The sequence below is a fragment of the Podarcis raffonei genome, chromosome 7 (genome assembly GCF_027172205.1).
Source record: "Podarcis raffonei isolate rPodRaf1 chromosome 7, rPodRaf1.pri, whole genome shotgun sequence".
Classification (NCBI taxonomy): domain Eukaryota; kingdom Metazoa; phylum Chordata; class Lepidosauria; order Squamata; family Lacertidae; genus Podarcis; species Podarcis raffonei.
Window position 1 is genome coordinate 47,160,616 of NC_070608.1, and position 14,817 is coordinate 47,175,432.

The following is a 14,817-nucleotide window of genomic DNA, read 5'->3' on the forward strand; positions in this document are numbered from 1 at the left end:
GCGCGCGCCCGGCGGAAATTCCCGCTCTCGCGCCCCCTCGCTCTCTTGCGCGACGAAGCCACCAACTAGCGGGGTAGGGGGGGGGGGAGAGGTGAGGCGCACGTGACGAGGAGCGGGGGTGGGGGCGGGAGGCCACGGTATTCTCTCTCTCTCTCGAGCGCGCGCCCAGCATTCCACCCTGCTGCGATGTAAAACGACCCGGGCTAATTAGTGGCGGTGGCGGCGTCGGCAGGAACAGGGAGGAGCTTTCTTCTTCTTCTTTTCCTCCTGAAGTGGATCGTGTGATCTGTTGCTTGCAGACTCTTGCAAGCGCATCGGGCGCATCTCCCTTCCAGAGTGCATATACAGTAGCCAGCGCCAGCGTGTGCATTGTGCTTCGGGCGTGCTGAAGCCCTATATACAGTTGCATATTATAAGCTACACATTAACATTCCTGTTACAGGTTATTCTTCGAGCCTGGAAGGATAAACACCCAGCGTCCTCCACGCAGTGAAGACTAATAATAATAATAATAATAATAATAGCCAATCTAGCATGGATCTGAACATCTGGAGGGCTTCTCTCGACTCATATGTTTGGTAAAAGTACTGATAGGTATTGTATTCTCAATGTGAGCTGCCAGTGTGGGTCCCCTGCTTTTTAATATCTTGCTTTTGTTTTTCTCTGTCAACTTAAGACACTTAAAAAAATACAAAGCATTCTTGTTAGATGAGAACATGCTTGTGAATACTTCATCAAATGCATCTCTGTTGCACATGTGTATGTTCCTCCAGGGTATTCCTTTTGCATCACCTGCTCCTGCTATCATGCATTCTGTGTATATTTTCTGCATTTGGGATACAAACACAACAATATGCTCCATTTTATTAATGTTGCATGACTGGCCCACCAGTGAGGCAACTGCCTAAGCAACAAGATCCACAGGGGCAGCAGATCCTAATGTAGATCTTTCTTCCTCACCTTGTTGCTCAAGTAGATCTTCATTCACCCCTTCTTCCCTGGCAGTGAGGGAAGCAGACTATAACAAAGCAATATAAGTGATGATTCATTTCAGTTAAAAACAATTCGTAATTGACAGGATAATTTATACACGTATTGCTATGCATACAGTATATAGCAGGCACTGATCAGGAGCAAGCAGAAACATATTTAGGATTATCTGGCCTTTCCCCTTCCCTTTTTTGCTATCAGGATACATATTTTCTGTGGTGGGTTCTTCTGAGGTCCCTAGAAGTTATTTGATGAAAATACTACTACACAATAAGTGCAGGTAGATGTAAAACTCCAAATGGCAGAGGCAAAATGTTTAAACTTTGCAAAGAGGTTTTGGCATGTTTCCTGTTGTGCAGGAGATACCCATAAGAATCCACTGTATAGTTTACTTACAGTACTGTGGTATACATCTCAGCAGTATGTCTTTTTGTCTTTAAGGGGGCTTACTGGCAAATAAGTGGGTTCAGGATGGCAGGCCAGACTTTGATTTGGGGTTGACACTGGGGAAAACAGGGTTCTTATGCCATTGATAGTTGTATCTCCACAATCAAAACCAGGTTTTGTGAGGTGTGTGCATCGGAGCAGCAGTGACATACAGGGAACCAGACAGAGGGCCTTCTTGGTAGTGGCGCCTGCCCTGTGGAACACCCTCCCATCAGATGTCAAAGAGATAAACAACTACCTGACATTCAGAAGACATCTTAAGGCAGCCCTGTTCAGGGAAGTTTTTAATATGTAATGCTGTACTGTTTTTAACACTTGATTGGGAGCCGCCCAGAGTGGCTGGGGAAACTCAGCCAGATGGGCGGGGTATAAATAATAAATTATTATCATCATCATCATCATCATCATCATCATCTCTAATTTTGTGTTACGTCATGCCCTCGTAGCAGCCATTTTGTAATGAACCCATATCACTTTCTCAAAATTTGAAATGTACCCGCTGGTCCAGAAAGGTTGTTGACCTCTGTACTACAGCATCACTTGTGGTGATCCATTGTGGTGAGGTTCTCCTCACAAGCCACTTACTTGGTAAGGCTGCTTCCAAATTTAATAGTGCCTCCATCTCCTACACAGCCATATATGTGTCAAATACTACTGTGTGGTGCTCTGTTCTCCCTCCTCTCGTTTTCTCTTCTCCTTTTCCTCTGGCTAATATAGATTGCAACTTTAAAGCTTCTGGGAAGACATTCTACCCCTTTTCCACTTCAGTTTCCAGCATGAGAAGACTGCCTATAACCATCTTGTACTGGGAAACAGCAGCATAAATAAGTCAATAATTATTTTAAAATGTCAATAAGTTCAATGATCAAGCTATTAAGTGGGCTGCATTTGACTTTGTTAGTAACCGTGTTAAAGTCCACAGCAGAAGGCCTGAGGCAAGTGCACACAGACCTAGTACACAATCTAAAGCTTGGGTGCCTAGGTTTTTTATGACATTTTATTTATTTAGCAGTGTGGGGAGGTTTGCATTAAAAAATAAAGCTATAGAGTGGTTTGGTACTGCCTTGTTGCTTTATACAGTGATTTAATATCACTGTGTAATTGCTTGTGACAATTTGTGGGATGGTATCACACAAACAAGTGCTGAAATAACTGGGAAATACTCTCTATCTTAAGTAAAGGCACATTAGGTACCTGGAAAGCAAAAACAATATGTTCAGCCTTTGTGCTTTATCTTATCAGCATTTCTGTATCAGTACCTCTGTATGCAAAGTCTATATTATGCTGTATATGAAAACCCATCCTTCCGCTGCACCAGTTCTTGCAATGGTTAGCCACAATATATATAAATCCAGTTGATGCATACACTGTTTTCTCTCTCTCTCTCTCTCTCTCTCTCTCTCTCTCTCTCTCTCTCTCACACACACACACACACACACACACACGGCTCATAGTACAGGTAGAGCACAACAGGTGTTGTAATTCCTGCTAGTAATGTTTACCCAGCCTAACTCATTGGCTGCCCGATCCTGTAACAACAATACTCTAATTACTGTGCAGAGGTTAGTGTTCCCTGTGTCCACTGAACTCAGTTCATCCTTGGTTTTGTTTACACGTTCAGGGTGTGACTCATAGACTGAAGTGAGTCAAAAGAGGGTCAACAATCCCTACAAGAGTAAAAGCCCTTATCCTGGGATAAGGGATCGTGTAAGCAGTAGGAGGACTATAATTTCTGGTGAGTGGGTTTCAGAAGTCCACAGGGAAGCACAGGGACAATTAAAAACTTTAGATAGCAATGGAATTTTTTGTTGAAATGGGCCAAGATTTTATATCCGAATGCCAGATCTTGTATCTTAACAATTTAAGCAGTCTCATAGAAAGGCAGGGACAATACATTTGTCAACTGCCCATCTGATGTGCAGGAGATCTCAGTATACTGAGCTGATAGGCAACTGAATGCACTGTAGTATTATTACAGATGGATCAGCTCCTTTTACACGTAGTCTGGAAAGCAATTATATATTGTACACTATTGTATATTGGAACATGATTCTGGATTGGGAAGGTGCAATACCAAGGTTGCAAAGTTATACAGTACAGTATACAACCAACTGTGCAGTATGTGTCCCTGGTCTGTTCACCACTTGTTAAGTGAAATCTATTGGAACAAAAGCGTTGGTTATCATTCGTATATTGTTTCTATTGTACAAAATACTTTATTGTACAAAGTATTTTAAAATCACAGCTTAACTCCTGCTCACAAGGATCTTCCTTTTTAACGATTATAGATATACATATACATACGCACATCCACACACATGAAGGCTGAAAGAAAACAACCTGTGTAAGGCTAAATACTTTGGTTTCTAAAATCCCTAAAACTGCTAGTTTCTAAGGCTGGGAACCTCTATTTTCATTGGATGTTTGTGTCTATACGGTCACAAAAATAATAATGTGATACTATAATAGTAGAGAATATGGAAGTCATCTTGTATCTATTGTTTAACGTAGTCTCAGAACATAAAAAGAGCCTGCTAAGATAGGCCAATCCAGTCCAGCATCCTATTCTCACAGTGGCCAACCAGATGTCTACAAGAAGCCCACGAGTAGGACTTGAATGCAACAATATTCTCTTCTCCTGTGGCAGCTCTGTCCCAAGACATTTTAGCACCTGAGGCGAACCAAAAAATGGCATCCCCTCACCAGAGAAAAGGGGGTGAGTGAAGTTTTACATTGGGAACAATGTGGGGAGTGAAGATCTACATTGGGAACAAAAGAGGGAATCAAATCAGCTTTACCCAGTGGTTGAAGTGGGAATCAAAGGCCGTTGCAGGATGCAGGAGTGGCCTTCTCTGAATCATGCTGGGCAAGTGCAGACCCCAGGAGACCCCAGAAGGCAGCCTTTCTCACCATTTCCTCCCTAGGGGTGGGGGGAGACCAGCAGCGACTCCTGTTCACTGAGAGGCATGGAGGTGAGCTTGTGAGCAGGTGGCAGATACAGTGTGCCACTGCCATTGCTGCCACTGTGGTAGTGGTGGCGGCGGCAGCATGCGATGCATTCCTTGGATGCTGGACCTGCTTCTCCTGTGGATCCTGCCGTCTGAGGCAGTCACCTCACCTTGCCTCATGGGTGAGCTGGTCCTATCCTGCAGTTTCCAGCAGCTTGTATTCAGAGGCACACTGCCTTATCCTCCATGAATTTATCTAATCATTTAAAGCCATCCAAGTCAGTGGCCATCACTGCCTCTTGTGGGATCAAATTCTATAGTTTAACTATGCTGTGCAAAGAAGTATCTTTTTAAGCAAATAATACAGCACACATAGGTATACAGAATGAATAAATCATTTATCCGGCTTGATGCTGACAACATGCTGTTGAAGTACTACAAATGCATAAGAATTTCAGCTTTTATTTATTGGAAAACAGCCAGTCTGACTCTCTCCTAGTGCTGCAGTATTGCCTGCCTTTTCTATTTCTCTGGGACTTGTGCCAAAGGAGCACTTTAAGTATTACAGTGTAAATGTGTAGCTCTCATAAATTTATAGATATCTTTTAAAAGTGTCACTTTTCAATGATTGTGTACCAAATGCTGATTTAAAAACAAAAATGCTCGATATTTTAAAAGTTATGATTTTAAGCCAGTCTCTAGATGCTAGAAGTTAGAATGTTAGAACTGACTCACTGATTTTTAGTACTTGAACTTGACAATCACATTACAGTTCGGTTTTATGAGATTACAGAAGAGTGGGTATTCAATCTGGTCTTTATTTTAAAACATGTTAATCCATATGGCATGCATGCTCTGCAAATTTATTTTTATTACATCTCAGGTTCTCAATATTCCATGAAGCAGAACAGCCATAATGTTGGATACGAAATCCTTGTTATCCTTCAAATATACTAAATTATATGTATTACACATCTATCCACATCTTTTTTGCTGTTCGTTGAATTACATATAATAACTTATTTACATTTTTAAGAACACCATTAGAGCATAGGAAGAACCTTGGAAGCTGTCTTATAAGTGCACCACATACACACCTTACATTTTCCCCAAAGCATACTGGGAACTGTAGTTTACCCCTGACAGAACTACAGTCCCCAGCTCCCTTACAGTTCCCAAGATTATTTAGTGGAGGAAATTATGCTTTAAGCGTGCAGTATGTATACAGCCTATGTCAGACCAGTGTTCCCTTTAACTCTGCGTTCTCATCACTAGCATGGAAGGGTGAATCTGATAGTTACAGTATAGCAAGACAATCAAGTTTGAGTTTATGACAAAATGCTGTGTTCAGTGAAGCCATTCTCATTTCACCACAGACATAGTACTCAGGCATGAAGTGCTATCTAATATCAACAATATACATTTCATAATAAGAGTAATAGAACAACAATGATCCTATGTTTTAACTCAATCTTTTCTCCATGAATCTCAAGAATTTGTCTGCTATGCCATTCTGTCTTACTACCCAGAACATTTTGTGATCCCTTTAGTTTGACCAGCTGTCTTTAGGATCATCTCCATCTTCTACAATTGGATTTTCATTTGGATCAGACATCTCTTCTGAAGCAATAATCTATCTTACTTATGGCTTAATGAAATCTGATTCAAGGAAAATAACACATGGTTCATGTTTGGGGCGGGGTGCCCTCAAACACTTTCTCTTTAAAGGGACATGTGGGGTTTATTTGTCTCTTCCAATAGTGCTAAGTATTGTGTTTACCTGAGAAAGCACATGGTCAGAAGAGTTATGAAAGACCTTGTCACTAAATTATGATGGGCTCTTCTTGGCAAGATTGCTGACTTCACTATGGAGCAACTAAGAGGCATCACAAACATGGCCTTCCCTTGTTATGAAACACCTGCTGTGTTAAAGGAAACTGATATTTATCTGTGCACGCCAACCATTTCAATTCATCTTCCTGAAGTGCTTTAATTAGAGCAAATAAAAATGGAGCAATTTCTGAAACAGTACAAACTGCGAGGATCTATTTCACACACATTTACTTACTTTTTTTACTTAATACAATTTCAAGTATGATTACACTGCAATGTAAGTCCATACTGAAGGTTCTCTTGGCCAATTTAATGTAAAATAAAAAAGACTTGCCAGCTGCTGCTTACAATAATCAAATTTAACTAGCTGATTTTCCAAACTTGGAGAATCAGGAGCTGTTGTTTAGTCACAAACCACATTTATAATGTAGCAAATAAGGGAACACTCTGACCCAGCTAAGCATCTTAAATTATTAATTTCAATGGAAAAATGAAACGTGTCTAATACTCTGTGACTGGAAGCAAAGTGACTTTGAAGGTGCTTACTCTCCCCGTGTCTCTGCTTAAAAACATTTCAAAAGGCTGAAGTAAAAAACAAACAAAAAGGCAAAGTTCCTTCAGGTTACTTTGGGAAGAAATAAAGAGTTTTTCTTCTTGGAACTAGATCTAAGCAGCTAAATATTTTTACCTTCTTTCTTCCCTGAGGCTGGTTTCTTTTTACCTATGGCTACTGTATCTAGGCAAATTCCATTCATCTCAGCAACAAGTGTAGCCAAGCCAGTTTGTTCATCTCTATGAGATACTGTCAGCTACAGGAAAGCAAGAAGAACGCACAAACAAGGAAGTCCTGTTAAAAATAGCATCCGTATAATAATTTGCAAGTTGTGATTAAAGATTCAAAGAGCTGCATTCAGTGAGCGGTAGACTAGTTTCCTCTCAGTTTCCAATGCCATAACAAACTGTGGCTAACATGGACCAGGAAATTGAGGAAGGAATTAGGAAGCAGGAAGAGGGGGTACACAAGCACATGTTGACAGTCAAAGCCATGTCTGAAGTAAGCCTAGGCCTGGAGGAAATATAAAGGTCATTTATTCCTGGAGACTAGAAGTCAATAAACCAAACCCATAGAGAAACAAGTCTTAGCAATTTACTCGAGTTCACCTTATCCAAAATTCTGCCTCCAGTGTTGCCCAAAAGTTTAAAACTGTTCATAGGCTATCCCCCATATTGTCGCTATGGACCATACATTTAATCTTCTACCACTATAACAATCATGGTTTTCCCCCGAAGAAACTTGGGAAATGTAGTTTAACAGTGCTGAGAATTGTTAAGAGACCCCTATTCCCCTCACGGAGTTGCAATTCCCAGCAGCCTTAATAAACTACAGTGAGACTGAAGCAGGAAGAAGTCAGTGTAGAATAAATAAAATTGCCAGCACCTCCTTTCTCTGTGCTGCATTGAAGACCTAAGTGAAGATGTTATGTGTGTGGTGATGTTAAACTAAAAGGGATGGTAAACAGCCATCAGAGTAGTGAGCAAGTAAACAAGTCACATGCACACAAAACAAGGCGAAAGAAAAGTTTTTTATTTATTTTTGAATACTGAGGAGGGTTCAATTTTTTTCACTGACGTTAGTGTGTATTAATATCATGTCAACACATAACATTGGTTTGCTTTAATATCTGTTTTCTAGAGTCCTATCCTACACTACATTCAGTTTATACTAGATTACCAGCAGGCTCAAATCTAGATTTCTGGTGAGAAAATCTTCTCCAATAAACGATTGTAATTTTTTCCCATCCTTTCACTCACATCACTGATTAAATGACTTCCTTAAATATTATGCTTCTGAGTTATAAGCATTATCCTATTATGCTTCTGAGTTAAGTTCATGTGACAGAAAGCCAGGCTGGGAATAGGAGCATTCCCCATTTTTGCCTGATCACAACATCTAAAATGAAGTGAGTGGAAGGGTTCAGATCTACTTCATACTCACAGGCAAAACCATTTACACACACATATTATTAAACCAGATAGAACTCTACCTCTCTGCAACACTTGTCCATCTTAGCTTTAGCTTCATGCCTTCTTTTTCTTATCTCCTTTGCCATGATCTGGAAGGGGGACATGAGTCACGCCTTCCTCAGGTATGAACACACTTATAGTTAAATCACTTGTCTCTGTGCCATACTGGTTTTTCACTATAAGGCTGTATCTCCCTGAGTCAGCTGTACTGACAGCCGTGATGGTGAAGCTTGCTTGTTTTCCTGATTCAAATTTCAGGATGATGTGATCATCTCCTGTCAGAAGCTTTTCATTCTTCATCCATGAAACTTCTGGAGCAGGGTTTCCCCAGACACTGCAAGTAAGATTAAGCGCCTGCGGGAAACACACAAAAGTTTTTGTAAACAGTCGCTATAAATAAGCATCCTGAATATGCTCTGTTTTCACATTACTTCTATAATAAAACAGACAGAAATATCTGAGTTCCGTGTTACAAAAATCTGATTCTGTTCTTAGGGAAGTGAATGAAGTCAACTAGTTTTGAATTATTACTGTGGCCCTTCAATATTTTACGGACTCTCCCCAATAGATACTACCAACTACAACACATTCATTCAAGTCAAAATTAAATGTTGCCATCACTTGAAATATTGGGTTCTTTATTAAGCAACAGTTCTCTTAGTTTTAAAAAGGTTGCTTTTATAGGAAAGGTCACAAAACTGATTGCAAATCAGACTTCTAAATCTAAAGAACAGCTAAGCACGTAATTAAGCTGCAATTAAAGTACATTCAAGCAGTTTCATCAGAATGGCTGAGCAGTTTTATTATTAATATAATATAATATAATAATATCTGTACATCTGTTTCCCTCGCTTTCAACCTGAAATCAATACCCCTTCACGTTTCTCCTCCCGTCATGTGCCGGATTGCTGTTTCTATTCTAGTTAATTCAAACCACAGTTTCCTGTGACATCCAAATTGATTAGATCCATGTTTATTAACCTGGTTAGTACACTGCCATTAAACTATTGCAGTTTCCCAGTGCAGCTGTAACATGAAATGAGTTTAAACTAACTATGATAGAAGAGCCAAAACTTGAAGATCAAAGTCCCACGACGCCCCTTTCTCTGAAATTAATGCACCCAAGTTAAATGTGCTTGTTTAAAACACATCACTCAAAGTTTGTCCCTGAGACTCTGAAATATAGGGCTAGGAAAGGCCCCAGCTGAGTTAAAGGTTTTGCCTGATTAGTAATTGGACTATGAACACTGTTTAGTGGTATACCATTTGACGCGCCCTCATATAAGGAGAAATAAGAACAAAGGTTCATAAGTGGAGTCAACAGTTGGCAAGGCAACAACCCAGCATGATTAATCCTTTCCAAATTATAGGAATAAAGTGATGCTAAATTAACTGAAGCTTTATTCGTCATATTTACAGCACAGTTTGTTTTAATCTAAGTCACATTGTGTGTTCAGTGAGGCCTAATTCCATGAAAGTGTATATAGGAATTGAAGTCTATCTTACAGGAATATGGGTTTGGGTTTTTTTTTTTTTGTATTTTCCTTCAATTTATTATTAATCAGACTGGTCACTTCTAAGGGTCCTTAAACCAGGGATCAATAAGATAGACTGGCTGGCATATAAGGGTTTGCTTACATGAATGGCATGCATTTAAAGTCTGGGATAAATCATTCCATGTGATGACCATAGCTCCACTAAATACTAATAATACAGGCTATATATTTTTGAATGCCTATATCAGTGCTTACATTATATAATGATGATGTATACAGAGCATTTAGGGAAAAAATATTTTGGCCAAGGAAAAAAAATCTGAAGTAAAGCTGAAATTCGGAAAAGGCAGCATCTCAACCTGAGTTTTTCACAGGACAGGAAAAATGTGTTTCCAATTTTCTTGCTGCATAAAAGCTCCCTGTCTGTAGTCTTGAATGCCAAATGTCAGGCTGAAGTGAATTTTTATTACCCACTTACACAGCACTGAGAACACTGTTTCATTATGTAAGTGCTAGCATAACCAGAGCACAGCTAGCAAAGTAATGCACCTATATAAAACTATACAGTGCCAGCTATGAGATACACATCAGACAAGATGAGATGATAGCATTTTTCCATTGTACTGCTGCACAGCCAGAAAAATTCTCAATGAACTGATGAGGGTTAAGCTAGAGGTGATACAGGAGACCAGTGACCAGAACGTCTGACATGTATTTTCTTATTAAAAGCATAAGAAGGAGAGAAGGTGGAAACTGGATCAGACCTATAGTGCCCAGGGAGATGATCTAATTTTTCCTTCACTTATATTACCCCATGAATGGCTATTAGCCATGGTAGGATAAATATGTAGGTACCCATAAAATAAAGCAGAAGGAAAACATTTTATTTTCTACTTGTTTTTACTTTTAAAGTTTCATTAATATAATCTGTTCACTTGTTTTCCATTGATTTTAGTGGAAGATCCAGCCATTCTTCTGCTGCCTGTAACTATGGCGTTTGGTTCATTCAAATTGCATGACTTTCCATACCCTACTTATCTAGGCATCAGACCTGTCAAATTTCAGATATACAGGATAGAGGGTCCTCGTTCTATTCACAATTTTAAAAGGTGCATAGACACAGCCACCTTAAATATCACCCTGTTTATATACAAACTAAACAGAGCCTCCCAGTCTGTCAATTTCCCCCTTTCTGTAGACTCCATCAATGCTAATCAATACTCCCAAAGCAGTGAAAAGCAAATGTATGAATAAATGAACCAATTTTCAATTTTTATACTTTCAAGTTCTTATTTGAATAAAAATGAATGAACAAAAATGGGAGCGGGGCTCAGTCATCGCACTTTAAAAATGAATGGGTATCTGTAAAAGTCAGGGCTGCCATATGTCCAGAATTTCTGGACACAGTTGGGATTTGTCCGCCAAAAATTGAGTCCAGGCAGAATTTTTTTAAATGTCTGGGGGAAACCCAGGTGTATGACAGCCCTTATCAGAAGTGTTGTTGTTTTTGCCGATTTTCCTGAAAAAAAATAGCTAAAACATAGCTCAACAACTTCAGCAACCATAGTATAAGCTAACACAGGGAGCAAAATAACAAGCTCTAAAATGTGCTTCTAACTGGGCATAATTTTTCTGCTGCTCGTATAAGCCAAGAAATCACACTGGAAGCTCTCTTGGTGCCATGCATTTCTTTGATTTCTGATGCAGTCTATATTTGAAAGGCAAAACCTAGTCTAGACACATATTCCATCATGTACTTATTTTGACATGTTCCAATCAACGGAAAAATACTTATGTTGCAAGAGGAATTTATAATTATACACTCAGCAGTTTTTCTTCTGCTTTTCTCACCCTCCACCAGGCTTCAACCTCATTTCCCACAGATCAGCAACACTGGGCAAAGACTGGTGATAGGAAGCTAGGGTTGGTATATCTCATGAAAGGATTGGGGATACAATGCGGAGTGGGCAATGTGGAGGACAAAGCAGTTCATGTTACACTATTTCTTACACTGGAATCACTGAGCCAAATATATGCTATACTCCTGTGAGGCGCCTTTTTATTACAGGTTAAATAGCATACAAGTTGTGCTTTGCCTTTTAACACGTGTTCAGAATTGTTTATGGATTATAACTGGTATAATTTTGAATCAGGTGGCCAGAAGCAGTCACTTGTAGATGACTGTTGGAAGCAAACCCTAGTTTATTGATATGATATTGTTAGCCAGAATCTTAAAAATGTAATGCTTACATATGACCATCTAAGTATTATAAATTTTTTGAGAATAGATGAAATGAAACAAGATCACCAGGATATCTATTCTATCCCTTATGGTAAAATTCTATATAAAGCAGTTTATAGTTAACACCATTTGGACCAAAGCCTAATGTTAATAATTCTGGCATATTTAATTAAATGATAATGAGAAAGCATTTCGCTTAAATTATTTTAACTCCATCACAGAGAGAAACCATCCTCCCACCCTTATTGATTTTGCCACAGAATGAAAATCTTGGGCTTGATTTTCAGTGGCAGAGAGCCAAATCCCAGTTACACTAGGACACAAAGATTTATGTTAATTTAGGCCACAGTTTAAGTAGGGATGAATGTATAATTCTATTTCTGATCTATATACATTTTGCTTGAGTTCGTTCATAACTCTGTTCAGCTCCGTTACTGCATTTATCTGCTTTTGAAAAATCTATATAAAAATTGTGCTTAAATTATTATTTTATCACAATATTTAAATATATTACATATTTAAATAGATCATTTATCTCATTGTATGCCTTTTGCAAATATATTTTTAATCCTAAAATACACATTTTAAATATATTTTGGTGTGTGTTTTTTAGCCAAGTGCTGTATCTCAAAATTTGAAGATATACGAAATCCTTATGATACTTACATTCCAATCCAAATCTTAGTCTGGAAAGTTGATTAGGTCAGTTTGCATAGAAATTTACCAAAATCAATAAACTGTTAGGGTGATATCCAACTAAACAGTTCTGCTAAGTCCAAGCACTTTTGGCTGCACAATGGAGCTTCCCCTCCCTTTTCTTTCTCTGCACACACTAGCAGAACTATTCATAGTCTTAAGCGTTCTTCTTTATAAGTACATTCCACTGAAATATGTGAAACATATTTCCAAGCAAATGTCTTTAGGGCTAAGGTCCTAATATTAGAACTGATATTGGCCACAAGCAGGCTTATCCAATGACTTTGAACTGCTTTCCAGACTGTCTTTATGTCTCTTTTTAAAAACATCCAAAGATCTGTGTCATCACACAGGAAGATTGCGCATGATTGGAAGAAGAGGGTTTGAACTGCTGCAGTGGTGGATCTTGTGCATAAAGTATGAATTTCTAAAGAGTCAGTTATTCATAAGTCATCCATTGAGTTGATTCATGCACCTTGAGCCCTACTACAAACATAAGCACACTGAAAGCCACTGAAATCAATGGAGTTAAGTAATCTTAACTCTTTGTTGGATTGTGGCCTGAACCTTGGCTGGCACCCTCTTCAGTCTTCCATATCATGCTTAACAAATGAGTGCTCCCTAAATACATAAAGGTAGTCTGGCTACCATGGTGAAATTATGCACTGAGAGGATGAATGAAGAGTGCTGTCTCTTGATTAAAAGAAGCAAAGCTTGAGTATTCCGAAGCTCTCCTTTCAGAAGGAGAAAGTTACAGAACTGTCTCTTCAGAAGTTTCAATTAATTTACTGTACCTTGCCTTCCTGGATGGTGACAACGTCGGGCAGCCCTCCAAGCACCCGGGCACGATCTGAAAACACATTAGCACATTTTTCTTTGTTGTCTGCAAAACAATCTCTGCCCTAGATTTCAATTCCTCTCTAGTGCCTTTCTTTTATCTCGTACTTCTACAAGCTGCCGGTGATGAATGCAAACTGAGAAAGATATTTGGTATTTCCAGATCGCTATGCTCGAAGTGAAAGCAATGTGAAATTTACTTGGGATGTTGAATGGTTAATATTTGACTGCCAACCCCTGGCTCCATTAATGAAAGATGGACAGGTAGATCTTACAATGCCACAAGCTGTACAAGGAGGGTTCTCATCTGATGTGCCTAAATTTAAAAGCCAGTAAAGTAAAAAAAGCCAGTGCAAGTAAAGGCTCAACAGGGATGCGGGTGGTGCTATGGTCTAAACCACAGAGCCTAGGGCTTGCCAATCAGAAGGTCGGCAGTTCAAATCCCCGCAATGGGGTGAGCTCCCATTGTTCAGTCCCAGCTCCTGCCAACCTAGCAGTTCGAAAGCACATCAAAGTGCAAGTAGATAAATAGGTACCATCCGGCGGGAAGGTAAATGGTGTTTCCGTGTGCTGCTCTGGTTCGCTAGAAGCGGCTTAGTCATGCTGGCCACATGACCCAGAAGCTGTCTGCAGACAAACGCCAGCTCCCTTGGCCTATAGAGCGAGATGAGCGTGCAACCCCAGAGTCGTCTGCGACTGGACCTAACGGTCAGGGGGTACCTTTACCTTTAAAGGCTCAACACATCACAGTTCTTGAAGTGCAAGCTGTTATGGTCATTCACCACTGCTGGATTTCTTCACTTTTTGATAAAATGGAGCTTCCATCAGAAGCAGCAGGACCAAGTCCAGTTCTCAAGCTTTTCTTATTGGTCTTATAATAAATCTTAGCCTGTGCTCTCTTGTCCTGATGTTATGCATTTTCCAAGCCCCGCTTACCATCAAAGGTAGCTGTCTTATCCTGAGGCAGGCCATTAGTCTATCTATTCCAGTAATTTTCTACGCTGGCAGTAGTTCTCCAGGGTTTCAGACAGGAATCTTTTCCCAGACCTACCTAAAGATGCCAAGGGTTGAACCTGGAACCTTTTTATGGAAACCATGTGCAACAGCCTCCTCTGGTAGCTGCTACTGTCAACAGTGGGGAAGTGTATAATGCTGCAACATCATGGCCATATTTAAGTTTTATTATGCATTATGACCGAGAGAGAAATTGACATGAGTCTGCCACTTTGTGGCTGACATGTGACAACTTAGTGTGTAGCATACAGTAGTTATATCTTTTATTACACAGACGGTGACCATTTTG

The 14,817-nt window shown here is 39.6% G+C and overlaps 1 protein-coding gene across 3 annotated transcripts in view; it reads right to left on the reverse strand.

Annotated features, from left to right (window-relative positions):
- Window positions 1-7,786: 7,786 nt before the first annotated feature.
- Window positions 7,787-14,817, reverse strand: part of MYOM1 (myomesin 1) — a 76,286-nt gene continuing 69,255 nt past the window's right edge. For all 3 annotated transcript variants that reach the window (XM_053396453.1, XM_053396452.1, XM_053396454.1), the window contains 2 exons: window positions 13,472-13,527; window positions 7,787-8,597 (listed from right to left, as the gene is read on the reverse strand). In XM_053396453.1, the coding sequence (XP_053252428.1) occupies window positions 8,298-8,597; window positions 13,472-13,527 (356 nt within the window). In that variant the 3' untranslated portion in view covers window positions 7,787-8,297. The remainder of the gene's footprint in view (window positions 8,598-13,471; window positions 13,528-14,817) is intronic.